This window comes from Eublepharis macularius, chromosome 6 (genome assembly GCF_028583425.1).
Source record: "Eublepharis macularius isolate TG4126 chromosome 6, MPM_Emac_v1.0, whole genome shotgun sequence".
Taxonomy (NCBI): domain Eukaryota; kingdom Metazoa; phylum Chordata; class Lepidosauria; order Squamata; family Eublepharidae; genus Eublepharis; species Eublepharis macularius.
The window spans coordinates 120,737,906-120,765,900 of record NC_072795.1 but is presented as its reverse complement, the minus strand read 5'-3'; the positions used below and the strand labels follow the sequence as shown (position 1 = coordinate 120,765,900).

General features: G+C 43.4%; 1 protein-coding gene across 1 annotated transcript in view; it reads right to left on the bottom strand.

Moving 5' to 3' along the window:
• Positions 1 to 4,819: 4,819 nt before the first annotated feature.
• Positions 4,820 to 27,995, bottom strand: part of NELFA (negative elongation factor complex member A) — a 37,165-nt gene continuing 13,989 nt past the window's right edge. The window contains exons 3-11 of the mRNA XM_054982396.1: positions 25,700 to 25,861; positions 25,152 to 25,241; positions 23,568 to 23,698; positions 16,214 to 16,283; positions 15,560 to 15,648; positions 13,997 to 14,108; positions 11,267 to 11,502; positions 10,539 to 10,638; positions 4,820 to 8,873 (exon numbers count right to left, since the gene is read on the bottom strand). Of these exons, the coding sequence (XP_054838371.1) occupies positions 8,689 to 8,873; positions 10,539 to 10,638; positions 11,267 to 11,502; positions 13,997 to 14,108; positions 15,560 to 15,648; positions 16,214 to 16,283; positions 23,568 to 23,698; positions 25,152 to 25,241; positions 25,700 to 25,861 (1,175 nt within the window). The 3' untranslated portion in view covers positions 4,820 to 8,688. The remainder of the gene's footprint in view (positions 8,874 to 10,538; positions 10,639 to 11,266; positions 11,503 to 13,996; positions 14,109 to 15,559; positions 15,649 to 16,213; positions 16,284 to 23,567; positions 23,699 to 25,151; positions 25,242 to 25,699; positions 25,862 to 27,995) is intronic.

The following is a 27,995-nucleotide window of genomic DNA, read 5'->3' as shown; positions in this document are numbered from 1 at the left end:
GAAATGATTCATATCACTTTGGGTCAAGGGGTTTAAATGCTACTTTCCGTGCTGCTGCGAAGCAGCACAGAGCCAAAACACACGTTAAGAAAAACCTAGGTTCAGCACGTGTTCTCTTACCTCAAGGTTTGCTGGGATCTGTAGGCGTCCTGGAAGCTTAAAGTTTAGCATTTACAGAGCAGCAAAAAGGGAAAGGGAAATACAGGCGCCTGTATTTTAAGCTTTAAGCTTCCAGGACGCCTTTAAGCTTCCAGGACGCTTGCAGATCCTTTAAGCTTCCAGGACTTTAAGCTTCCAGGACCCCTACAGATCTTTAAGCTTCCAGGACGCCTACTTTAAGCTTCCAGGACTCCTACAGATCCCGGCAAACCTTGAGGTAAGAGAACACGTGCTGAACCTAGGTTTTTCTTAACGTGTGTTTTGGCTCACAGAAAGAGGCATTTAAACCCATGAATCAGCTATTTGGCAGGGAGATCCACACCAAGCAGCTGATGCGGACCTTCCCCACCTCCCTGCTGGCCGCTGTGGTGGCAGAGGGACGCGGTGCAGGCCCGCAGGAGCCGGCACTGACCTTCACCGCCGCCCAGCAGGCTGCTAAGGTGGCAGCGCGGGCGGCGCAGGAACCAGCGCCAGCCTTCCCCGCTGCCCAGGAGGCCGCAGCAGAGGCGACGCAGGCCGCGCAGGAGATGATACTGGCCTTCCCCGCCACTCAGCTGGCCACTGCGGCCATTCAAGAGCTAGCCCCGAGCTTCCCCACTGCCCAGCTGATTGGTCTCCCCCTCCCTGTCAGCCAAGTAAGTGGGGTGGGGGGGTTGCTCCCCCTCACTTCAGTATGCTCCAAATCTTTACAGAGCATACTGAAGCGATCTAAATACCAGAATCCTGAAGCAGCTTGCCGCCTCGGGGTTCTGGTAATTCTGGATCTTTTTTCCCTGCTTCAAGTAAACCCAAAGTAGGGAAACCCGAATTTTTTGGGCGTGCACGCCCCCAGTGTTTACTCACCACGAAGGGTCCTTATCTGAGAACAGGAGGACATCTTGCCCCTCCCTGCTTCATCATATCCTAAATCCTTTTCATATGCTTACTTACTACACTTCTTGAACAACCTCACTGTTCTTCCTGTTCTTCCGAATTTTGAGCTGTTCTTACTAACCTCTTGTTAACTTCCTTCCATTCTTTGGAGTTCCTAAGTAGTTGTTATAGTATAGCTTTCTACTGCTCTCGGAGTTTTCAAACTGAGCAACTGGGTGACATCCACTGGAAGACAAGAAGTTCAGTTTTTAGTTCCTGCCTCCCTGAACAGAGGGTAGAAATTACCCATCTCAAGATGTCCTCCTGTCCTCAGAGCAGAAGGACTTTTCATGGTGAGTAACCAATGGTCCGTTTTGACTCAGATGTCCTGATGGCTGAGTCCCTCCATACCCCTACCCAAAGAATTCTGTTGTACTGATGAGTTTAATTGGAACTCTACTATTTAGGTTTTCTCATCAAAGAACTTGTAGCAACATCAAATTTAAATTTCTTGGGATGGCAAGCCAAGTGCAAGAATACCTTCATGTAGGGGATGTGATCCAAACAAGAAGAATTTTATTGTAGCATAAACTTCCTTGAACTTAGGGTGGTGCACCTGGTCTCTTAAGCTTTTGCTTCTTTTGAGGAAACATTTCTTGACTAGAAAGAAAGCCTGTTGTGGGAAAAAATACAACGGGCTCTAGAAAGGGGAGAGCGGGCAGGCATGCATTCCCTCCTCCTCCGTTGCTGATCCCAGCCAGTGAAGGAGGGGGGTGGGCATTGCCACCTGCTCCACACTTGATCTCAGCAACAGGAAGGGGTGGTGGGCTTTGCTACCTGCTGCATGTCTGATACAGACCGGGTAAAGGGGGGCAGGCATTGCCACCTGCTCCACTCCTGATCCCAGCCGGGTGAAGGGAAAATGGGCATTGCCTTCTCTGCACCTGATTACAGCTGGGTGAAGGGGGGCAGGCACTGCTGTCTGCTCCAAGCCTGATTCTAGCTAGGTGAAGGCGAGGTGGGCATTGCCATCTGTTCTCTGCTGGATGAAGGTAGGAGCGAGCACTACCTCCTGATCCTCGCCTGACCCTGACAGGCAAAGGCAGGTGGTGGCTTTGCTACATGCTCTGCTCCTGATCCCAACTGGGTGAAGGGGGTGCAGGCATTGCCACCTTCTCTGCTCCTGATTCTGGCAGGTTGAAGGGGGTGAAGATTGCTGCCTGCTTGGCGCCTGATTCTGAAAGGGTGAAGATGGGGTGGACATTGCCGCCTGCTCAGTGCCTTATTCCAGTAGGTTGAAGGGGGCAGGCATTGCCATCTACTCCACTCTTAATACCAGCTGGGTTAAGGTAGGGGGTGGGCAATGCAACCTGCTCGGATCCTAATGCCAGTTGTGATAAGGAGGGGGTGGGCATTGCCACCTGCTTCGCTCCTAATACCAGCTGGGTTAAGGTGGGAGGTAGGCATTGCCACCTGTTCTGCTCCAAATACCAGCTGAGTTAAGGCAGGGGGTAAGTATTGTCATTTCCTCTGCTCCTAATACCAGCTGGGTTAAGGTGGGGTGGCGGGCATTGCCACCTGTTCCACTCCTAATACCAGCTGGCTGAAGGGGGGGGGCGGCCATTTCCCCCTTCTCCACTCCTAACATCAGCTGGGTTAAGGTGGGGGGTGGGCATTGCCACCTGCTCCGCACCTAATACCAGCTGGGTTAAGGCGCGGGGAGAGCATTGCCACCTGCTCCACTCCTGTTCCCTGCCTGGGCTTCCCACCATGGCATGTTTTCTGGAGCGATATGGTGAGTTACCTGGGCTTTCCTCTGTGGCAGCACCCTCTGGTGGTGCACCAGGGTATAAAGTGAGTTGTCAAACACGCTTACTCAATTACATAGCAAGATTCACATCAGCAACACTGCAAGAAAGCATATAGCATATATCAATCATCAGGGGCTCTCACTTTCTGCTCCACTGGGCAGAAAGGCTGTGTCAGTGGAACATCTTAAGGGCATGTTGGATGTTGAAGCCGACAGGCCTAGTGAACAGAAGATAGATGAGAGCAGACACTTATTTAAAAGGTGTTCTTTCTATCTGTTATTGTTTAGGTTCATGAAATTGAAGAGACGTGTTCACCAGTGGATGAAACGTGACAAGATTAGAAGGCACAGAGGCAAGACTAGTGCATGTTGGGCTGGAAATGACACCAATCTAAATAAGGTGCATCACATACAAATGCTGTGGTGGGCTAACACCCCACCCTGAGGGTTTGTTTTTTTTTAAGTTCATACTGAACTAGAGAATATAAAGGCCAGACTGGCCAGGGAAAGTCAGTTGGGGTGAGTCTGCTGTTGCCAGTGGAGGCCGGAAAAAGAGCAGAGGAAAAACAGTCTGATGGAAGAAACCTATGAAGTGAGAAACAGGCCCACATGAGGGAGGAATTCAGCTTGAGAGGGTTATTTGAAGAAGAGGTGGAGTCTTTCCGGCATAGAACCTTCATGTCCTACTTTCAGGGTCTTCAGAGAGTAGTTTTGACCGGAGGAAATCACTAGCTTCATGCGCGTTTCATCAATAGATGACTAGATGTCAGAACCAGACAGTCCAAGCTATGTGAGTGAAATCCCATTTAGGAGTTACTCCAGTCTGGAATAATTTTGTGTATCAGCTACTTCGTTTCTGTTAGTTGGGAGAATTAACATAAAGGGTTGTCACCTCAGAGACCAGCTCTAAGCAGGTCTCCTCAAAGTCCTATTGAAGTCTGCTCTGTGGGATTTACTGCCAGAAAAGGGTTAGGATGGCACTGTTTGTTACAGCGACACTGAAGAAAACTGCACCTGAATAACAAGTGTCCACTTAAGTATCTGTATAATTTCAAACACTTAATTCTTCAAAAACATTGTTCTGTCTTTGACAGTCCTCTGCCAACTGGTATATGATTTACCAAGATGTAAGCAAAAAACGTATGTTGCTTGTAAAGTTAAATGATGGTAGTGATTAAAAAACAGGTTGCTTACCTTTAACTTGTATTTGAGCGGTCCTTTGTGCAGTCATGCACTGGGGAACCAAAACTTTACAATCTTCTAGAGCTAGCATCTCAAAAAGAGCTGCAAGAACATTTGTTTCCAAGTGGCAGGTGCCATGCTGGCCTGCTCGGCTTTTCCTAGAAGTCGTAGCAGGAACGAAGACATCTGTTGCAGGGCAGAAGGTGAGTTGAATAATCATTGGGAAGAGAACCAGTTACAGATAGGCAACTTGTTTTTTGTGTTCTGTGACCTACCTGGAGAAGCAGCTGTAGGCATGAGAATAAACCACTGAGGACTGCTGTGCCAACAGCACCATCCATCCTTGCTCAATCTCGTGCCATGCTTTACAAAGGAGGAGCCCAGCTGGCAGTTCTACAGCATTCCAGATGCTCTTTGAAAATGTTACATGTGCCAAAAAAGATCCTGCAGGTAGCCAATATGCAGGATCTAAGCACAGTGTGGTTTAAAGTACTGCTCCGACCACCAATGCCTTGGGGAAGACACTCATTTCCACCCACCCTAACCATTATCTAGTGGAATTTGTCAATAGTCTGGGACTATCTAACCTAAGCTTATTGGAATTCACCCATCACTAGCTGTTTCTCAAATGGAATGCTAAACACTGCTGAATGGAATTTGCCTAAATGGTTCTCTGAATAGACCTGATTTAACAATTTGAGACTTGTCCGCAAATTCCAGTAAAAATTTGTGATACTCCAGTAACTCAGATAGTAATATGCACCATTCACCCAAAGAGGGCATTTAGCAGATCACGACAGCTGAGTTTTTGTTTTTAGAAAAATCAGAACTTTATTATACATACTGTATTACACTGAAAATATGTACCCAAGGACATGAGGTCTTGAATTTACATCTGTACAAAAACAAAATAGATAGAAAAAGTATGGGTTGTTAATATGAGATATGCGACATTTACAAAACGACATTGCCTGTTAGAAGGGACAATATTCCTAAACAGTTCTGGTTTAAATAGTTACCTGGTCTTTTCCTTCCATCACATCTTGCTGCAAAAACACAATTCAAGCTCTATGGTGTTCAAGTACCTTTGATGAATTTGGCAAGTGGCACTTAAATGCGATTCCCAGAATATTATGAGGTTGCCAAAGGGGATACTTGCCCGTAACTTCCAATATGCCACTAAACTGAAAGCTGCATTTTTGTCAGGGTTAGGTTAGTGCCAACACATTTCCAGTACCAATCATTGGTTTTGAACTGGTGGATATCATTAGTTGCTTGTCATAGCTGGGCAAAATGGAATTTAAACAAATTTATGAATAGCGTGCAAAGTAAATCCTATTCACCAGAGCTACTGAATTCTCAACCTCTCTCAATCGGCCAAAAACAAAGGTGGCTATAGCCATTCTCGTCTGGGCTCTTCCGTTAATTCTTCAGATCAACTATCCAGGATGAAGAAACAGAAAATGCCTTTGCCATAAAAACAGAATCACATCCTTGCTATACACCTTGTGTCTACAAGCTCTGTGTCAGGGTGGTTTGTCTGATAGCTGAAGTAGATCACACATTACAATGTGATCTGCATGCCCTATGTCCTATACTCCAAATACCTCTCTCTTCTCACAGACAGCAGTCATGTTACTCTGAAAACGTAACTAAAGCCTCCTGTATTGGGAAATGTGAGAACAGCACTACATGTAATCAGCATGCACTCTAGAGTCACCTCTGGAGGTTTGTATACCTTACCTTAAAACGTAACAGGGTATTTACTGGTATCTTACCACCACAAAATGCACTTTGCGTGCCTTACTATGTTGCTAGACAGAGAAGTTTTATAAAACTCTCCTTATAAGAGTGGATTGCTCTTCATTCAGCCACTCGTAGCTCTCAATTTGAGACTCGTTTCACTCTCTGCTTCTTAACTTTAAAACCACCGGATGCCCAGGTAGCAGGAAAGGGAATATCAATCGTGCTGTTAATATAGATGCAGAATACTGGTGAACTTGTGGATATTTAAAAGCCCCCTAGCAAGTTAAAACAAGCTCATCCTTGATGCTTACTGGTGAACACAACACATCTGATTGTGCATTTCAAAACTTGTGCTATTTTGATTCATGGGGAAATATGCAGTAGCAAGTTCCTCTTACAGTAAACCCAAATTGTTCGGGCACAAATGTTAATGCATACAGATCTCCAGGTTTACTTTGCAGCCTATTCACACTAGCACGCTCTCCCTTTCTGGAACAGTCTAATCATGCTCCTCACATGCACTAGCTTATTCCATTTTACCTGCACAAGCATACCAAGTAAAACTAAACCAACAAGTAATTTAATGAAACATTAAGCCAGGTTGTGACATAAAGAATTGCTATTTAAACATAATCTGCTCTCTGTCAGAACTGGTCAAGATAATGGATAAACTTTAGAAGACTGCTAATTATTTAGCAAGTTTAAAACAATCACATCTCCAGTAATAGCCACTAAACAGATTTTAATTGTCATGTTCACTAAACACTTGGTCTCATTATAACGGGTAAGGTTTGAATGCTAGAGAACTAGTTGAGATCCTCCCTTGCACACAGAGGGATTTGTGCCAATTATCAGTTTAATCTTGCAAAGCCATTGCATAGTGTTTAATTTTTAAAAGGCAATGACTTCTACATGTTTGAAATATTTCAAACGTATTGCTTAGTAGCCAGACCGGCAGATGTCTCACATTATGTCTAATAAAAACAGACTGCCCTGCGGAATCTTTAGGTTACTCCATAGTCAAGCTCTTTGTGTGCTCCCAACAAATGAATTTTGAAACTACAATTTTCTCATTTTTTAACGCTATCTTGGCTAGTAAGTAGAAATTTAGAAACAAAAATTACAGCCAGGAACCGGCAAAAGCAGTACAAATATTTCTCGTGTTGACTAGGTGCATTTAATTAATGGAACTGGCTTCCAGTCAAGTAACAAACCAAAGACTGCAATTTTGGAGGAATTCGATTCTCTGTTAGTTCCATCGGCATAAAATGAAAAGCAAGACATTCTCCTTTCTTCCTTCCTGGTTTAAAATTCTCAGATAAGAAAGAAGTTTGAAGCATGCAAAATCAGACAAGCTGGCTAAAACCTGGGCAGTCGCCCATTTTCCTGCCTGTTATAGCAGTCCTATAACCAACCCGCTCCGTTTTAAGCCTTGCCCAGCATAAAGCCCTCTCTTATCCTGTAACTGCTACAGGATGCTCCCCAACATGTTTTATTTTTTAAAAAGATTGTGTTCCATCATATTGCATGCAATCCCAAGAAATAATTAGAAGGAAATGCAATTCCATCTATTTATGTATGTAAACTGGCAGCGCCGTCAACATTAAACTCTTAGAGAACAGCCATTTGCAACACCACCACAGCAATCAGGAAATTGCTCTAAGGGCACGGATTCCCAAATGTTTCCCATTTCGATGGGTCACGGAGGAAAACATTCTTTTGAAGCGTGCCAGTCAGCCAAACACTTTCCAGTTAAATCCATTTTACAGAACCATTTTCCAGCAAGAGGTGACTAATTTCACTACGGAAAAATCTGGGATGAATCATCTACTTGTCAACTTTGACCCATAATCTACACTATCCAAAACAGATTTAGGAGCTTTTGACAGATACCAAGTTGAATCCTATGGCACTGTGCTGCTAAGTTTTCCTGCAGTGGGGAATGAGCTTTTCTGATGAAAAAAGTCTCCCTCCAGTAGAGAAAAGCCTTTCTTTGTTGAAGGAAATCTTGGTGGAAGGGGGTCATGGGATCCAACTTTTGTGCTGAAGGCCAGCTTGTGTGATATGTGCAAAATACTTTAGGTAGACACAAAGTCCAGTTTCCATGTAAAAGATTAACATCGCTGGCCCTGAGAATTTGAAGCAAGTTAACTAAGGTACCAACTTTAAAGAAGTGACCAGTTTAAACAGTGTTTAGTGTCCTCCGTTTCAACAGGGAAGGCATTCATCCAGTTTATGGATTTTTACAGCAAGATTAATTTTGTGGTCTCTGGAGTACTTTGCGAGTTACATTGTTTATGTGCACATGTCAAAAAGTATTTATGTCTCATGTGAGCACACAGGCCAGGTAGGTGGGAGCTGGCTGAGCCATAGAGTAATCTGGTAGGAAAGTAGTATTTACCATTCAGCACTGTTTAAAGTGTCTCCCACCCCATTGCTTTATGCAAAAGATACGAACACCTTTTTCCCAATGACTGGTAAAAGCACTACGGGGGGGGGGGGCGGGGGGGCATCCAACAATACATCTGTCACATTCAATCAACTACAGAAGAGAACTACAAACACAGCAGTGACCATTTTTAAAAGCAGGGATCAGGTCAACGGAGCGCAGCTACTGTAAAAATCTGCCTTCCCCTTAGTTCACTTCCCCAAATGTTTCGGAGGTGGTGGATACATTTCAGCTCTGCTCATGCAGCTGTCGTGATTCCCTGCTGCACCCCTTCCCCCCCACAAAATGCATACAGACACACGCCCTCCTTTAACAAAAATGCAAGCACGTAGTTTTGCTCTTGTTCTGCCATTTGAGCCAACCGCAGCTAGTAATTGATGGTTTTTCAAAAAAGCCTTCACAGGAATGTCGGTCAGCCAAGTTGACCCATGATGGAGATGCTGGCTTATTCTATGGTCCGTCTGTTCAATATTCCACTCTTAACAACCATTTACGAAACATTTGTTATCGGTTTGTACTTCTTTAGTCTGGTCCACTGGCCAGTCGCATAGTTCATTTCAAAGACCGTATCAACAAGCATGGTGGTGCTGCCTGTGCCATCCGCCTTGGGAAGCAGTTCCGTGTGCTCACTCAGCTTGATCTGGATAATGTCACCCTGTTCTTGGCAAGGGTTCTCTATGGAGACAAAAGGTCAAAGAAGCTCAGCAAAGCTCAAGGAAAACAGTCGAGCCCAAGACAGCACGGAAAGACACCCCAAGAGCTCCCCCCACCGCCCCAGGGAATGTGCTTTTCCTCCCCATTTCCGCATCTGAAAACAAAGACAGTTTTAAGGGCATGTGACTCAGCTGATACAGTCACATTCCACCTCCTGCAATGTGAAGGCCCAGAAACATTCAGAGAGCAGCAAGTATTCTCCCAAAGGACCTTTTCTGAACTTGCTTCTTAGTTGCCTTCCTATTGCTGACACAACTTCCCGCTCCCAGCTTTTGTACTGGAGTTTGACCTCTGCTTTGCTGGTGGAAGAACATGTTGTTTTCTGGCAACTGGTGTTCTTTGAGTGGTCATCTGTGCAGTCACCCTACTGGGTACTCAAACCTGGGCCATGCCATCAAAAACTTGAAGAGCTAAGCTAGAAAATACTTTTAGGTCTCTTGCTTCACCCCTCATTGTATGTCTCAAATGGGTGTAGCAGACCCCTTCCCTCTCACTTCTCAGAACAATGGTCCCAAGGATCAAGATTACATGGACCTGCTCACCATTCGGTGATGATTCAGGACTGAGGATAATCGGAGCATTCCTAGGAGTGCTCCCTAGATATGAACGTCTTATCAAGTGTCCTTCAATTGCCCTTCAGACACCAAACCAATGGACTTCTAAGGAATCCAGCAAACGGTACGGAGGGACATCCAACATAAGCAAGCCATTCTGCATTCTGTCCAATATCAGTACTGGAGTATCCCAAATCACAAGACTGTAGTACAGCAGGAGGAGGTACAGTCAGATGAGCACATTAGACTAGGCAACACTCCCAAAACGCCACAAGTTGTGGTGGCCGCTTTTTCTTTTTCTCATCCCTCTTTTTAGGATCTGAAGCCAAAGAGTAGGTAGCTCTGGATGACTGTCAACAATAGAATGGTGGGTGCCAAGCCTGTCCAATGGAGAGCTGGCTTCCATAGCGTGGTTCAACATTTTGAAGCCTGGTGAGGGCAAGCCTGCTTTGTGCACCCAAGCCAGTTCTAGCAGGAAAGAAACTCCTGTGCTTCCTCTGAACAGGGATCATGCCCTCCCGAAGCAGAAGCGCTTAGAAGTTGTCCACAGAGCCACAGGCTTGACGGTGAAGGGGAGGAGGGATTTATTTTATTTACTTCATTTATATCTCACTTTTCTCCCCAATGAGGAGAGAATAGTTTACAATATTCTCCCTTTCTCCATTTTAAGAGACAAAGGTAAAAATCGGCTAGATTATAAACACCCAAGCAACGAAAATTCGTCAAATTCTTTTTCCTTTACAGAATAGGCCAAGTTCAAAGACTGTGAAAAGAAGTCCTTCAATAACAGTCCCTGCTGCAGCAGCTGAAGAAGAACTGAGTACGAAGGTGCGACTGCACTTAGTTGGGACACGCACAGTGAGCCCATCCTCTCAGGATGGGCGAGGCAAGAACTAAAAAGTATTTTCTAACTTAGTTCCTGAAGTTTCTGACAATACTTTGTACTAGCTTCAGTTCCCTTAGTGAGATGTACAGAAGAAGGGTAAGTTATCCTTCGGCTTCACTTGGCCTGTGTGTTTCACTCTTTGGCTTTAATAGTCACAGCAAAAGAAACAGAATTCATAATACGTGCCTCTTGATCCTGCCATGAATCCCAAGATAAGAGCCTTCTCTGGCCTTGTAACTTTGTTTGCAGTCTTGAACATTTCTTGCGCTGCATACATTTGTTCCTTCTGCAAGAGGGAACATTAAAAAAAACAGAGAAACTGTAAGTCGGTAAACAAACTTGGTAGAAAATATTTTATCAACCAAATTCAACTTTCCTGGTTCCACCGCAGAAAAACAAGCAGCTGCTCCCCCCACATTCTTAACTAGGCCTTCACAGAGTTTTAATTCTAATCATATTACCATTCACTTGAAATTATGTGAAGAATTAGAATCCTTTATCACACCTTTCTCTATTTTTTTAAAATACAGGCAACAACACCCTCATCTTCACCACACTTTCACCCATTAAAGAATTCAAGCCAACATTTCTTGGTCCTTTGAAATAAGCACAGTAAAAGTGAAACTAATCTCTTGTACAGATCCTCATTTCTCCAATGAAACAAGGAATAAAATGTGCCTGAGAAGACAACAAACACACACACGCCCAACACAATTTCATCATCAGAGCACATGAACTACACAGGTTAACATTGTACATTGACATGTAATATCAGATTATTATTATTTTTAGTTCGTGTTTCATGCTGCATGATTCCAACTACTAAAAAACAAGAACACAAATGCCCAGCGATTACTGGGAAGAAGCAAGTAAACATTGCCAGAGTTACTGCCCAAGAAACTGTATGTGCTTACAGTTAGCGAGAGATTCTTTTTGGGAGGGGGGGCCTGTTGAGTCTGAGGAGCTGCCTGCGGCGCTTGTGCTGCTGGAGACGTGGTGGGAGGTGTCACAGGAGAGGCTGGAGTAGTGGCAGCTGTATTTGTATTACTGTTGTACATGGGAGTCCTTTGCTTGAACTTAGTGGGGACAGCATTGGCAGGAGGAGTAGCAGGCTCTTCTTTAGCTTGCAAGGGTTCTCGAATGGATCCAGCTATTTGGAGCAACATCATAGTTATCAAAAATAGACCACAAGAGTAACAAAATGCTCACCTGCTAAACTACCATAAAATTCAAAACACATCCCTGTATCCAGTTTGGTGTAGTGGTTAAGAGTCCGGGACTCTAATCTTGGAGAACTGGGTTTGATTCCCCACTCCTCAACTCAAAGCCAGCTGGGTGACCTTGGGTCAGTCACAGCTTCTAGCTCTCTCAGCCCCACCCACCTCACAGGTTGTTGCTGTTGTGGGGAATAATAATGGCATATGGTTGTTGGGGGTTTTCCGGGCTGTCTTGCCGTGGTCTTGGCATTGTAGTTCCTGACGTTTCGCCAGCAGCTGTGGCTGGCATCTTCAGAGGTGTAGCACCTCTGAAGATGCCAGCCACAGCTGCTGGCGAAACGTCAGGAACTACAATGCCAAGACCACGGCAAGACAGCCCGGAAAACCCCCAACAACCATCGTTCTCCGGCCGTGAAAGCCTTCGACAATACAATAATGGCATACTTTGTAAACCGCTCTGAGTGGGTGTTGTCATCCTGAAGGGCGGTATATAAATCAAATGTTATTATTATTATTATTAATATCCTTCCCCCTAGGTCACTAATCAAAGTTCTGAATAAGTTTAGCAAAACGTCCTTGCTACACCAAAGAATACCTGACCTTCTTCCTAATGGTCCTTGTCTTCTCCCCCTACCTCTTATTTTATTTCTTATTTTTTTCTTATTTTACTTCCTTCCCTTTATTTGTTGTCTCATTTGACCAAATGTCTCAAGCTCAGAACTCATAACAGACTTATCCACAGTTTAAAACAATCTACAACAGCACACACATGTGGAATCGCTACAGCAGAATCATTATTTTATTTCAAATATTTATTGGCTGCCTTTCAACTCAATGTGTCTTCAAGACAGCTAACAAGTTAAAATGCAAACTGACTTATTATAAAATCATCACAAAACCATTTAAAGACATTTTTTTTAAAACCCCAAGAAATCTAAACAAGCAGTCACCAATTTCAAGCCAGCTTAAAAGCATCTCAGAAATATCTTTATAAAGCAATCTAACTCCACTGAAACTGAGAACAGCAGTTTTTCTGTCAACCCCTGAGATTTTTAGTATATTTAGATGGTTTGTAGAGAATTCATAATGGTTTGTGGAGAATTTGTAAGAAATTTTATAAGTCTTTAATTCAGTCCAGAAAATGTGCAGGAATGGCGCCAATCTCCCCTCAAGGGGAGGGAATTCTGAAGCCAGGGAACGGCGACTGAAAAGTCTCAGCTAAGGACCAAGCTACAAGTGACGAATGACACTTGAACGGCAAGTGGACAGACTCACGTGTATTCCTCCCTGTTCACTTGCGCTCCACTTGCACTCCACTTGATCACTACATGATCATGTGGAGCCCAAGTGGACAGAGAGGAATACACGTGAGTCTGTTCACTTGCCGTTCAAGTGTCATTCGTCACTTGTAGCTTGGCTCTTAGACTAGTTCTTGTAAAAACTCTTCGCACAGGTTAATCTCTCTTCACATTTGCTTTTTCCTTCTCTTTTCTCCTTCCTTAGCTGTTCATTCCAGTCATATAAATGCTTAGGGGACTTAAGTGCTTAAGAAGCTAGTGTTAAGAAGTCCAGGACCATCTCATGTGGTATTCATGCCCAGTCTACTACTGGGTTGAATGACACCTTCTGGATAAAGACTGATTAAATGATCTTAGAACCTTTTACCATGAAAAAGAACATACTGCACATGCTGTTTAACAAACAGGAAAAACCCCACTCCACCACCAGAACAATTCCCGAACCCTGCTTCTTGCCCAGAACCACAAGAACAATAATGGAAGGTGAAAATAATTTTCATCAATTAACGGATATACATTAATTTTATACGCTAACTGAGCACAATGACATCACAGTTGCAAAAGCTAAAATATCAAGATACGTGACTGAAGGAAAGAGGCAGGCAACTCCTGCATCCCCACCACTGTGGCCATTCCATGCTCTGGTCACATTTTAAGTTAGATTACTGCAAGGTCCTCAACTTGGTGCTTCATCTGAAAACGGTACGGGACCTCTAAAATGCTGTGGCCAATGTTTTGTAAATCCCACTGCAGCGCTCCATTGCAGCTTCCAACATTACCACAGTAGCTTTTGATTGTACTCTGGCTTTATCCATAGAGGCACTTTCAGAAGTGACGCCCTGGGCTCAGGTGTTGGGTTTTTTTTTTTGCCAGGAACAGATCAGCTTTAAAGATGGATGCGGGTGATAAGCTCCAATTTGACATATATTTTACACGTGTTTTGATTTTAAAAAACACAAGTAAAAAAGTACAAGTTTCTTCATAGGCTTAAGTTTGGTAGGCGATAGCATAGTGAGTTGCTTAACACTAACAGTGCAATCCTAAACTTCATTTCAATTGATACAGACAGGTGCACTCTGCTGAAACGGCACTGTCAATTTACTCATAGAAAAGCCAGTAACTAACCTACCTGTCGGTGTGTCAGAACTTGGAGCGTAAGAGGAAGATGGCACAACACTGGGTGCTGCAGGTAAGTAACTCGTAGAAGCCAGGGCAGGCTCATTATTCAACGCGCCAAGTTTCTGCAAAAGTGCACATACTGCCTTAGGATAGCTTCAAGGATAGATTTAGGTTAGCTTTTCAAAATAAAGTCATGATGGTGCAAATAATCTCAGATGTGATATACAAAATCACCCCAATAATGAAGCATCAACAGGTCAGACAACTAGACTGACACGAACATGACGCAAGGGCACATGGCTGGCAAGCTACCCAATGCAGCAGCTGAACCTGTATTGCAATTTCCGGCAAACTTTCCTAGCTAAAACCATCTGAGCAGTACTAAGGAGACACCACGAACAAAACACTGCCATTGCTGGGACAAAGACAATCAAGAATGTAGCAGCCAAAGCAAAAAAAGGTGCACAAAAAGGTTGATCTACAAAATGCTTCTTGCTTATCTAATTCTGATTTATGGAATGTCACAAAAAAATTGACACACACACACACACCACAAATGAGACTTATTAAAAAGAAGCAGGGATGCACTTAGGTAAACTGCTAACTGTGTAAACCGGAGAAACATCAACTCTACTCTTAATATTGCTCCCCTCTGGCTAATAATTCAATTTAAGCTATATTCAGAAGCTTTAATTATCCCAGGCTTTGTACAACTATTAAACTATGTAATTGTGTAACTCTAACATGGGGCATCTGATTGTATGTTTTAAATATTTTACTGCTGTTAGTATGCCTGTGCGCTCAACTGACATACGTGAATAAAAGGAAAGACTTTACCACCTATAGACGGGTCCTTTCAGCAAAGATGGCAACTTAAAGGAGAACTCAGCTGGGCTGCGCCACAGGAGCAGCTAACCCAGCATGGTCAGCTCTTACGATGCTCCCAAGCAGAGCATCAAGGAAACCCCCGCTTGTCACCTGCCTGTGTTTTATCGGAAGGTAACAGGGAGGTTCTGTTTAGTTGTCATACTCATTGACAGACCCACCTCCTAAGCATATTTATGCCTTATATGTATAGATATAGATACATAGATATAAAAAAAATATGTGTTGTGTGAAGGACTCGGGCCTTTTGACTGAATCTACTACCAATATTCCAACTCAATTATTACTAATACAGTAAAATGCCTTAATATATTCCTATGCAGCAGAAGAGCCAATGGCCTGTATAAATTGTTGCTACCCTGCTGGGATGCAAAAGCCAGAAGGGGTGAGGCAGTCACCTAGCTGGGCCCTCCATCAAGGCTGTAAGACAGACGCAGTGGGCCAACTTGAATGAGTTCTGACTTGTTTGACTATTTTAATTACATATTTCAGCGATGATAACAGATTATTTTTGTGTTGTGTTGTATTGTTACCACCCACCTTGTATCCTGTGGCAGGAAAAAAAGTGGGGTTTATCAATACATAAATAAAGAGCATGTTTCCTCTGTTGTTTATACACACTATTTCTACTTCACTTGAAATTTCCGTGATTACCATGCTAGATATTAAATGTAAATTAAAATCCCACCTGAGTGGACATCAGCCCTGCAGCATAATCGGGAGTGGCATTTTCTACAACAGTTTCTTCTTTTGCTTGTTTTTCCACCACTTCTGCATCTATTCCATTAACAACAGAAAAATGCAATGATAACTGCTACCTTTAAAAATTTCATTTTCCACACAGTCACATCACATATGCTACATTATCTGTAATCTTGCAAATTTACATGCAATCTTTTTGTTCCTAGGTATACTTTTGTACACCCACACAGAGAACAGATTTTTTTCTCCTGCAAGGTATGTCCAAATATAAGGTCATACAGTATCTCTCTTTATTAATTAAAAACATATTTATGTCCCATAAAAAGAGGATTCAGCATTTTTTACACATTTCACTTCTCATGAAACAATTAAAACCACATAAAACCACACACTTCTCCAGGTCATACTATTTGCACAGCTCCTGCAGTCCCTCTTTTCTTTGTCATTTGTGACTATGTGCCACATCAGACAGGGTTGTTCTCTCAAGCTTATCAAAAGGGTAAGTTTCTCATACTTCTCAGACGCCTCATCCATACTGGTTTAATGAGTAGAGGCATATATAAAGGGATGGGTCTGCCCAAGCATCACTTAGTTCTTAAATATACAAAAGTTAAAAGTTTTATTTATGCTGTAAACCTACCTACGGTCTTTCTTCTTCTTTTTGCTTCCCGGCCAGCTCCAACCATATCCAGCTCTTTTATAGGTAGAAACTGTAAATATACAGAATTCACTGCACGGATTACTCTTATGAGCCTCCTTCAGTTTGAAAAGTACAAATCCAAGGCTGCCCCCCCAACACACACAAAAACACTACACTACACCAAAGAAACAAAATTAGAAACCAAAAAAAAGATACGAGTAACATTATGGATTACCTCCACGGTGTAGCTCCTAGCTTATTAATATGTGTATTTTTCCCCTAAAATGGTAACTTTCACTGGGAAAATGCAATTTTTATAAACAAAGAAACTGAAGTATGCAATAGTTAGTGTGGTGGAAATTCTGCCCCCAGAATGGCAATTTCTCTGGCCCTATCCAGTGAAATCCTTCTTCTTCTCCCTCAGCACTTTTTGCTATTGCATATGTTCCCCAAACCCACAAAAGAAATTCCATTCCTGGGGTTCAAAATAAAGCACGCAAAATTAGAAATGTTAAGAGAAAAAGACCAGGCCATTTGTGTGTCACCTACACAATTCACTACGTCCGTGCTTTCTCTAGGGCAAAAAATGAGGGATCCCTAGGAAGGTTTCCCGACTCACAATGTACCCAAGTACCACTGGGCGAGAGCTGCCAATCTCTTTTATAGATTATCCTGAAAATGGAGAGCGACTTTCCTTCTCCCCTGTAAGACTACAAGCCTACAAACCATTACCACATGCTGGGTTTCTGATTCAATCACTTTGCCTGCATCCAGTCACCACCCTGGCCAGATGTGGAAGAAGAACATAGGCATATATTCCACACGAATCTGTCTCTTCCCATTCCTGCACATTCTGAACCAGCCAGATCCCTGCAGGAATTCATCACACAGCACCAGTGGCAGGTCTAGAGACCCACCCACCTTCGCTCCCCAGCATTGATAAGGCACATGGGCACCCGTTTTGGAAGTGTAACGCAAAATGGGGAGGGAATCCAACAAAAGAGCTAGAAGTAACAGATTTTTAAAAATGAATTTAACATGGTAATTGTTTAATGAGTTAAACTGCAGTTGTAAGTTTTGGAGTTGATCCTTTGACATTACTGAAATGATTTCAATACAATGACCAAAGAAACTCTTAGACTTACATTTAACAGTTCTCTGAATAAAAGAGAGTTGGAAAAGAAACAGGTTGCTTAAAATGAATAACTCAAGATATAAAACAGAAAGAAGTTTATAGAGGAGCAAATGAAAATCCCACGGCCAGGGTGGGAGAGAGAGGAACACAATGAAAAAATCAATGAAGCAGAATTTGGTAATTTTGAAAACTATTTACAACAAGCCCATGCAGACAACTGCAAGGGCCCCTAATATCCTTTTCACATTGTTGAGGATCTACCTATTCTGGTTAAGAAATCAAGAATTGACTACAAATATGTACGCTGCCTCTCCTCCCCAGAGGGAATTTCACCTGGTGCTTAACCAATTCAACATCTCATTAATACTGACAACAATCACACTTGACATTAGCCAGGCTCCTTCTTAGCCAAAATTTGCTTACTCCAATAAGTTAGAAAACTTGATAGCATAACATCAGTACAGACATCACTGCTCAGTGGGGCTTATACTTAGCCCATCTCCTCATCTCAATTACTGTTAGGAAAGCCGAACACTGTATCTATAAACACTAGCCTTAGACAGAATACATATAAAGAATCCACAAGGTCTGCATATTTGATAAACTGAAAATGTTAATTTTAGTAATTAATGTAATTCAATAGTAATTTAGTAATTCAATATGTCCACATTATCATGTTTACAGTACCCAAGAAATACATCTTCCAGAAAACAGACTTAAAGAACATTACAAACATGGCAGACCATAAACAGATATAATAATTATCTCCAATAGTGTCCAATAATCGTGAATCTCCGCCTGGTATTCATTGTCAACCTCACATTAGTACATGCTGAAGATACAAATTCCTTAATATATTTTCAAGAATTCAAGTAAGTAAAACAGGTTGCCCTTAACCTGTATCTGTTGTTCATCTAGGTCTTCGTGCAGGCACACACCGGGAACTGCATTTGCGCAAGCCAACCATTCGGAACAGGATTTCTTTAGCTCATAGGCTCTTAAGGGGGGGCGGCCTCCCCCGTAGACCACTCCAAGTTGGTTTTTCCCACCAAAGATGGTCACATAATTATGGCAGGTCACCCCCTCCTTCCCCAGTTCTCCTGTGCCGCTGTCACTCCTTTGTAATTACTTCAGAGAACCCACAGCGGGGCAGGGGGGGAGGGAATGTGTGCCTGCACGAAGACCTAGATGAACAACAGTTACAGGTAAGCGCAACCCCGTTTTAATCTACAGTCTTAGTGCAGTCCCACACTGGAAGAATAATAAGCTACTCACCAGGTGGTGGAGTGATGCTCTCATGTGAAGAGAGACTACAAAACTGCTTGTCCCACTGCTGACTCCCTCCTGGACTTGACATCCATCGCATAATGTTTCATAAAGGTCTCGCCTGTTGACCATGTAGCTGCTCAGCAAATGTCTGCAGGAGGAACTCCTTTCACAAAAGCAGCTGACACTGCTTGGGCTCTCGCTGAGTGGGCTCAAAGTGCAAAGGGGCACGGGATCCCGGCTGTCTTATAACATAATCTAATAGCTGACACCACCCACCTTGATATTGTTTGCGATGCTGCTGCCTTCCCCTTGTTTGGGCCCAAATGGCAGATAAAAAAGGTACAGTCCTTTCAAAAGGGATGGGTTCTGTCTTTATAAAATAAAATGGTCCTTCTTACATCTAATGTGTGCAGTGTACGTTCTTGGGGGGTTGCAGGGTTCGGGAAGAACACTGGGAGGGATAAATTCTGTGACACATGGAACTTTGAGATCACCTTAGGCAACAACTGCAAACTGGTGTGCATCACTACTTTGTCTGGGTAAATTTGTAATAAGGAGGCTTCTATACAAAGTGCTCTAATTTCACTAATCCTTCTAGCCTAAGTGACAGGTAGCAAAAAAGCCATCTTTGACAACAAGAGGGACAACAGGCCATTGATTCGAAGGGTTTCTGCATTAGTTTAGCTAACTAGAGACAAGGACCATTGTGGTCAATTGCAGGTTGTATAAACCTTTCAGGAACAGCTTTGACAAGTGATAAGGCTGTCTTTCCATCCATACCTCTATAGAATGATGAAACTGCGACTAAGCGAACCTTTATGGATGAGGAAGACAAGCTCTGCTGTTTGCAGAGAAATTAAATAGTCTAAAGTTTGAGACAATGAGCAGGCATCTGGGAAACTCCCCTTAACTTCTGCCCATGCCACAAACCTATTCTATTTAGCTCCATGAGATTTTCTGGTCTGCGAGCATTGAGCTAGACGTTTGCTACTTTTCCCGAGAATTGTAGGCCTACTGTCCTAGGAACCACTCCATCAGGTGTAACCTGTTCAGGTCATGGTGTCATATGCACCTGTAAATAAGCAAGTCCGGTGCTAGTGGCAGGTGGACAAAGTGACCCTTGGCCAGATGTTTGATTGTATGGAACCAGTGCTGTTGTAGCCAGAAGGGGGCTGTAAGTATGCAACTGGTCCGTTTTGCTTGTATTTTGCAAATCGCCTTGTGGATCAATGGAATGGGAGGAAAAGCATAAAATAGTTCCCATCCACTGAATTTGAAATGCATCGCCCAGGAAATGTTTGTCCTTCCCTCCCCAGGAACAAAAACTGGGGGCCTTTGCATTGAGTCTTGTGGCGAATAGATCCACCTGTGGGAAACCGCACTGTAGGAAGATTTGATGAGCATATTTGTCCTCTAAAACCCATTTGTGGTGTAACTTTCCCATCCTGCTGAGACGGTCTGCTTTAGTGTTGAGGACCCCTGCAATGTGCAGTGCCGAAAGTGTAACGCCACAGGTGATAGCCCAGTCCCATAGGCGAACAGCCTCTTCGCAAAGTTCCCTGACGCTGTTCCGCCTTGCTTGTTTATTAAAACAATGTTGTCGTGTTGTCCGACAGGATTTGGACCGTTTTGTTTGAAAGTCTATCTGCGAGAGAGTTAAGTTTGTAGTAAACTGATCTCAATTCAAACAAATTAATGTGATTCTCTTTTTCTGTGTTAGATCATACTCCACCAACTGACACCTCCCCACAATGACCTCCCCATCCCTCCAGGGAGGCATCTGTAGTGAGGGTAACTTCATGACTAGGTACACTGAAGGCTTTAGATAAGTTATCGTGATCTGACCACCACTTTAAGGAGCGTAAAACCAATCTAGATATTGAAAATTTAACTTGAGAGGATTGGACCCCTGGCTGGAAGCATCCGATGAACCAAAGTTGTACGGTTCTCATTCTCAAGTGTGCAAATGGAAGCACAGCTGTAATTGATGCTATCAGACCCAATAGGACCTGGATGGATTGTGCAGACTGTGTTGTGCTAACATAACTATCCTGTTCAGTCTGTCCATGGGTAGGTATGCTTTTTCACTACAGAGTTGAGAATTGCCCCAATAAATCTTATGGTGCGACTGTGTACCAAATCTGACTTCTTCCGATTTATCACCAGACCCAGAGATTTACATGTAGACAAAATTAAATTTGATGTATTATCGAAGGCTTTCACGGCCGGAGAACGATGGTTGTTGTGGGTTTTCCGGGCTGTATTGCCGTGGTCTTGGCATTGTAGTTCCTGCCGTTTCGCCAGCAGCTGTGGCTGGCATCTTCAGAGGTGTAGCACCAAAAGACAGAGATCTCTCAGTGTCACAGTGTGGAAAAGATATTGGCAGGTCATTTATATCTACTCAGGAGGGGTGGGGTTGAGCTGAGTCATCCTGTAAGAGTTTCCCAGAGTGTGGAATGCTAATGGCGGGAGGTTCTTTTGCATATGGATTGGTGCTTGATGTGCTAATCTTCTCTGCAGGGCTATTGTCGGGTGTAGAGTGTTTTGTTAGCCTGGTGTTTTTCAGAACTGGAAACCATGCTCTGTTCATTCTTAAGGTTTCTTCTTTCCTGTTGAAGTTTTGCTTATGCTTGTGAATTTCAATGGCTTCCCTGTGCAGTCTGACAAAGTAGTTGGAAGTGTTGTCCAGTATTTTGGTGTCCTGGAATAAGATACTGTGCCCTGTTTGAGTTAGGCTATGTTCAGCCACTGCTGATTTTTCCGGTTGTCCAAGTCTGCAGTGTCTTTCATGTTCTTTTATTCTTGTCTGGATGCTACGCTTTGTGGTCCCGATGTAAACTTGTCCACAGCTGCAGGGTATACGGTATACTCCTGCAGAGGTGAGGGGGTCTCTACTGTCTTTTGCTGATCGTAGCATCTGTTGTATTTTTCGGGTGGGTCTGAATACTGCTTGAAGGTTATGCTTTTTCATAAGCTTTCCCATCTGATCAGTAATTCCTTTGATATATGGCAAAAACACTTTTCCTGTAGGAGACTGTTTTTCCTTGGTTGTTTGATTCATCCTGGGTTTGATTGCTCTTCGGATTTCATTTCTGGAGTAGCCATTTGCCTGAAGTGCATGGTTTAGATGATTAATTTCCTCATTGAGAAAGTGCGGCTCACATATCCGTCTTGCACGATTCACTAATGTTTTCATTATGCCTCTTTTCTGTCGGGGATGGTGATTGGAGTGTTTTTGCCATATATCAAAGGAATTACTGATCAGATGGGAAAGCTTATGAAAAAGCATAACCTTCAAGCAGTATTCAGACCCACCCGAAAAATACAACAGATGCAACAGGCTCCGGTTCTGACTCAGAGTCTGACCTTGGATCCGAAATGAAAGCATGCATCCCAGAATACCAGTCTGGGTCTGAGAGATGAGCTGACTTGGTTGGAGCTGAGCGTTCCGAAACCAAGGGCATGTACTGATAAAGCTGGTACCGATCCCATTCGTGGGGATAAACAGCTGGTGGACACGGTGGGTACCACAGAGGGCGCTGGTAACCTGACAAGCTTGTTCAGCGGGAGAGTGCACTTCTCCGCGGTGCCTCTTTTCCACCCTGGTCTCAAAGCCAGTTTGGTGTAGTGGTTAAGAGCGCGGGACTCTAATCTGGAGAGCCGGGTTTGATTCCTCACTCCTGCACTTGAAGCCAGCTGGGTGACCTTGGGCTAGTCACGGCTCTCTGGAGCTCTCTCAGCCCCACCCACCTGACAGGGTGTTTTGTTGTGGGGATAATAACAACATACTTTGTAAACCGCTCTGAGTGGGCATTAAGGTGTCCTGAAGGGCGGTATATAAATTGAATGTTACTACATATAAATCTTATGTTATTATCAGACACTACAGACCTCAAGCTCAACCTTCTGCAGGGTATGACTGCAGATGGTACTTGCACTCCTAAGTCGGAAGAGGATGCCGGAATTGGTGACTCAGTGCAGTTCTGAGGCTTGCGCCGATGCTTCTCCTTTTCCACATGCTTGGATTTATCCGTATGTTTCTTTAGCGGCGGATCTGAAGTGGCTTCCTCTGTTCCAGCCAGTGCCGGTGATCTCAAAGCCTTGTGTCCAGCTCTGAGGGGGAGGATAGCCTCCAGAGGTATGACACTTGCCACTGATCATCCCAATGCCGCAATCTCCCGTGACCGATAAAGTCTCTGGGTCCAACTTCAGGGACAAGCAAGCCTTTGGGTCCAACACGGGTCCAGTAGATATTTGTTCCGAAATTGCTATCGGATCTGGTGCCAGCTTGGAAGCAGATCGCACTGAGTGCTCTGCCGGGGTAGATATCTTTGCTGCTGGGCTACTGGCACTGGACATGGCTTTTTCCCATAGCATTGCCTTTAAGCAGGAAGCTCTATCTGCTCTTGCTTTCCGAGTGAAGAGCTGACAGTGTTTACATTTCTCTACAACATGGCCTTCCCCCAAGCACACTTCGGTGGGGATTCCTCGGGGAAAAGTAGTGGAAGATGCTTGTGTTCCAGTGGATTAGGCAAGGGTATGAAGAGGACACTCAACCTTTGCCAATTTATAGCAAGTTTTAATCAGGAGGACAATTCATTCTGAAAAAGAGTGAGGAAACCTCAAACCCCTTTCACTTCCTGCTGTAACAAAGGCTATTTTCTACACGTTGCTCTTTTTTGAAAATAAAACAGCGAAAGTCTTAATAGATAAGGCGTGTAAGACTCTGCTCATTGTACTTAGGCTCAGGAAAGAAAAATGTCTTCCTGTGATGCAAACAAGGCCACTTCCTCCAAAGCTTCCAGCACTGGACATTGTCCAGGTAACACGAGCTACTGATATGTCCAAACATACAGTATATTTGTTCACATAAATCTGCAAAGACAATAAATACACTTCCGATTCTAACGGCCAGCAAAGGAGAACATATGCTTTTGTACATTCACATACCTTTACTCCTCTTTCTTTGCACACAGGAGTTCTTGAAGGAGGAATGGGAGTTCTGTTTCCAGCAGGGCTAAACACGCTTGGGGCGGTGGGATTCCTGAATGGTGCTTGCTTTGGTATTCCTTTGAGCGGTGCTAATAAAATAAACACATAAACGCAATTGTTATTATTGTTCACTGCACTGAAATCACCATTACTGAAAAACACCCAAATGGCTGGTAGCCCTGGCCAGACTTATTTACAAAGCAAAAAAAGCCAGCATCCAGAACTGCTACTTTGGCAGCTCATGAAGAATCAGGGCAAAGAAAACAAACTTAACACATATTATATGAAGAATCAGTCCTCACTATTAGAAATTTTGTTCTAGAAGACATTGCACTTAAAAGTGTCACAGCACACTCTTAGTTAACACCCTTCAAATTTAGAAGGATGCAATTCTGCTCAGAATTGCACTGGTAGTTGCTTCCCGAGCATATCCTCCAGCATCTTTTTGCTCATTTGAATGCACTGCAGAATGCCACAGCTCAGTTACTATCAGGAGCTAGGCAGGGCATACATATTACTCCCATACTGCAGTCAATCCAACAGCTGCCCATCAGTTACCAGGCTCGATTTAGGGTACTGATGATTACACACAAAATTCTTCATGGCTTTAGTCCCTCGTATCTGTAGGACGGCCTCTCCCCTTATGCTCCTCCACAACAGCTTTGCTCATCTGATTAGGGCTTTCTGTAAGTGACACCCTGCAAATGGGCAAAACCAACAACTGCCCATACATTTTTCTCCACCGAAAGGACCCTTCCTGTGTATCCACCAACCAAGCTTCTTTGGTTGATGGTTATTTTCTAAATTAATTAATTAATTAATATTCCCCTCTATGGAGTGGGCAAAGGATCTACTGTTCTCTCTTCCCTTCACATGCTCCAAAGACTTCACCTGCCAGGAGGCACCCTGACCCCATTATTCCCTGCCTCTCTTATGTTTGGGGGTAACCAGGGCAGTTCAGGGGAGAAGCAGACAGTCAAAGTATCTTAAAAAGATCACCCCCTTTAAAGCTTAGATTTGGGCCTGGTACTTAAAAGACAGTAGGGTAAGTAGCAGATAAACCTCTAGGGGGAGGGCATTCCACAGGCATATTTTGCTTTTCTTTTAGACTTTAAGCATGAACATAGTGAAGAAAAGTAGACCACCCAGTGGGAAAACCATAAAGATGGTAACAGATTGTTATGGGGGTGGGGGGGAATCTCACTTGATAAAACCATTAGACAAAAGATAAGAAATATCGCTAACATGAGGCGGGGAGAGGGACAATGAAGACTTGACAGCAACAGCTTATAATATTAACTGTAATGTCTGGAAACAGACGTTTTAAATTAAAAACTTGGATGTTTATTATTGAAGGCAATGTAAGTGGTAGACATACACTGGGGGCTGAAAAATTCAGCATTGTTCTCATAAACACATCTTTTAAAATAGCAGTTTTAGGTATGAATTATAAATTCAGTAAAATGAAAAAATAAAAAATAAATAATAAATGAATTGTGTCTACACATATCATGTCTCTTAAGTAGCAACAAAAAAGCATACTTGTTGTATCTATTTTTTTGACCAACCCCCTTCCTTTGGCATGGAAAGGCACTCCGGCTGTTTTCTTGAGCTGCTGAGCAGTTTCAGTAGCTAGAAGAAAAATACTCCCGATTAGTATTCAAACAGAAGAAAATCTCAGTGAACCATAAACAGTGCTCTTAACAGATGAGTTCTATGAAAAAGCTTAAACCTATCCAGAGCCCACGATGTTCAATAATTCAGTGAATTCATACACAGTTCCCCCTTCTTTTTACAGCCAGACCTATAGTAGGAACAGCTCTAGTCCAAGGGACCCACTAGACCTCAGTTGGAGGGGGAAAGTGCATTACTGACCCAATTTTAAATTTTTATTGTGTGTGTGATAGATGCAAAGGCATCAACAGCCTTCTCCAACTTTTTTCACTGCATGACTGACTATTATTTATGTTAAATATGCAAATACATACCAATGAAAACTGTACTAAGAACCACCCCTCACTTGACTTGAAGTTAGCCTTTATTGGCATATAAACTTTTATATTTCTAAACGCACCAAGCTCAATACTTACACTTCTGCAAGAGTTCAGCCCGGAGAGTAGCACTTTTTGGTTTTCTTTTCAACTGGAAATGTTTCACTGGGGGAGTTAGTGGTCCAGCCAATGTGGTCAAGGCATTTTTATTTAAGTACTGGCACTCCAATGGCAACATCGCAGAAGTTTCACATTCGCTCACTACATACAAATTAAAATATGCAGGAAATAAGTTCTTACATCAACTAATACGAAAAAGGTTTCAAACATTGGGGTAAATAACTTTACATTTCTTCAAAACATTAAGACATGACGAAAACTGACTTTATGCACCGTTTCTATGGCTCTTTGCCATTTAAACAAGAATGTTTGACTTGTACAGTCCAACTTATGTGTAACACCGCAGGGTTGCAAAAAAGTATTTTAGAAGGAGTTTCCCATCCTCCTGAACTGCTGTTGTTACGAAACTGCTGCACCTGCAGCTCTACTTGTCCTTTGCCCAAGCCACACGTGGAACGTTTCTGCATGCCCTGTGCAGAACCAAGACACTCCGCAGCTCTGTTTCTCCCTTAGATGACTTCAAAAAGGGCGGAAGTGATTTAAAACAAATTAAAAGGTATGTCTGTGTAAAGGTCAGAATTTTAAATGCCATTTAAAATGAGGTAGTACGTTGTGTTATTTGACCAGTGTGATCTCTACCCCAACCTCCCCCTAACGGAGGAGCTCTCAGTCGCTTCTGAAAGCAGTAGTTCCCAACTGAGGCATGAAGTAAAGAATGGGGAAGTAACTTTTATTAACTTTCTTAGATGGAATAAGGTTGCTGAGTAAAGGGGCTTGAAACTACATAAAGTATAACACACAACATTTGCTGGGCTCACACAGTTGTAACATTTCAGTTAACAAGGTAGGAATGCAGAGAGCAGCTATCAGCCAACCTTTGATTTTTGAGGTCTTTGGCCTTTCACCAATCTTTGGAATCTCACAGAGTAAGTGTGAACTCCTTCCAGACATTCCAGTAACTTAGCCTGCTACCCCTGAAACCCAGACTCTGAGACAGCACAGTCTCCTGTTTTAAGAGTTGATTAACATTAGCCTGCTTTATCCCAAAAACAAGGCTTCGAGACATACCAAGTTTCCAGGAAAAAAATTTCTTCCCACCTCTGGAGGCACAAACTCCCATCTGAAAATGTATCTTTTTTTGTCTGCTTAGTGAGGCTCTGAGACAGGATCCCTTCAACCTCTCTCTCTGAAAGCTCAGACCCTATCTGACAAGAGACGACTGTGCAACAGATTTTTCTCTCTCACTCGCCATTTCCATCTGGCTCTTTCAGCCATCCATGGGCCCTGCTGGGCTCTTACCTGCTACATATAATACACGCAAACCTCGTAGGTCTGGTGACTGACAGAAAGGGCAGGACCTTTGCCCATCCATCATACAGGGATGTTAACAGAATCAATATAGCAGAGAATAATTTGCCTCTCACATGCTCAGTGGGGCACAGTCACTACTCACACCAGGTGAACTGGCAACTCACAAAAGTGTATTTCAAGAAGGCAGGATAGAAGGGCAGCAACAGCTTAGCTGTTGTATGATCTGGCTGCCAGTCTGTCAAGGATGGAAGATAAGCTACCAGAAAACATTAACAATTTGAGAAAGAATATAAATATCTGTCTTAATGAATCGTGCTGCTAGACTACTAGGTTCTGGCTCTCAGCTGTTCCTGATTGGAACACATGAATGCTTTTTACTGCAGCAATGTTTTGTGTTGAGTAATTACTATTGTCTTATGTCGGCCAACTGAATAAAAGCATGTCATTAATCTTTTGGCCTGCTGCTTAAATTTCCTCTCAAGAAACTATGGGATCGCACAGCTCCATTGAGAGTCTGTACGCTAACAGAATCTAGGAGAGCCATGTTCAAATCCCGACCCAGCCGTGAAGCTTACTAAGTGACCTCAGGCCAGTCACGCTCTCTTCCATCCAAACCCATCTCATAGAGTTCTTGTAGGGAAAAAGCGGGGAAGGGAAAAACATGTATTCCATCCTGAGCTCCTTGGAGGAAGGGTGGGATAGAAACGTAGAGTAAATAGACAGTAAACAGACAAATCAATTGCCCTGACACGGATAGCCCAGGAGAGCCTGATCTCATCAGATCTCAGGAGCAGGCTTCTGAGCAGGGTCAGCCTTGGTAAATAATTGGATGGGAGACCTCCAAGGAAGACCAGGGTTGCAGAGGCAGGCAATGGCGTCCACCTCTGTTAATCTCTTGCCATGAAAACCCCACCAGGGGTCGCCATAAGTCAGCTATGACTTGAGGGCAGGATTTCATTCAGAC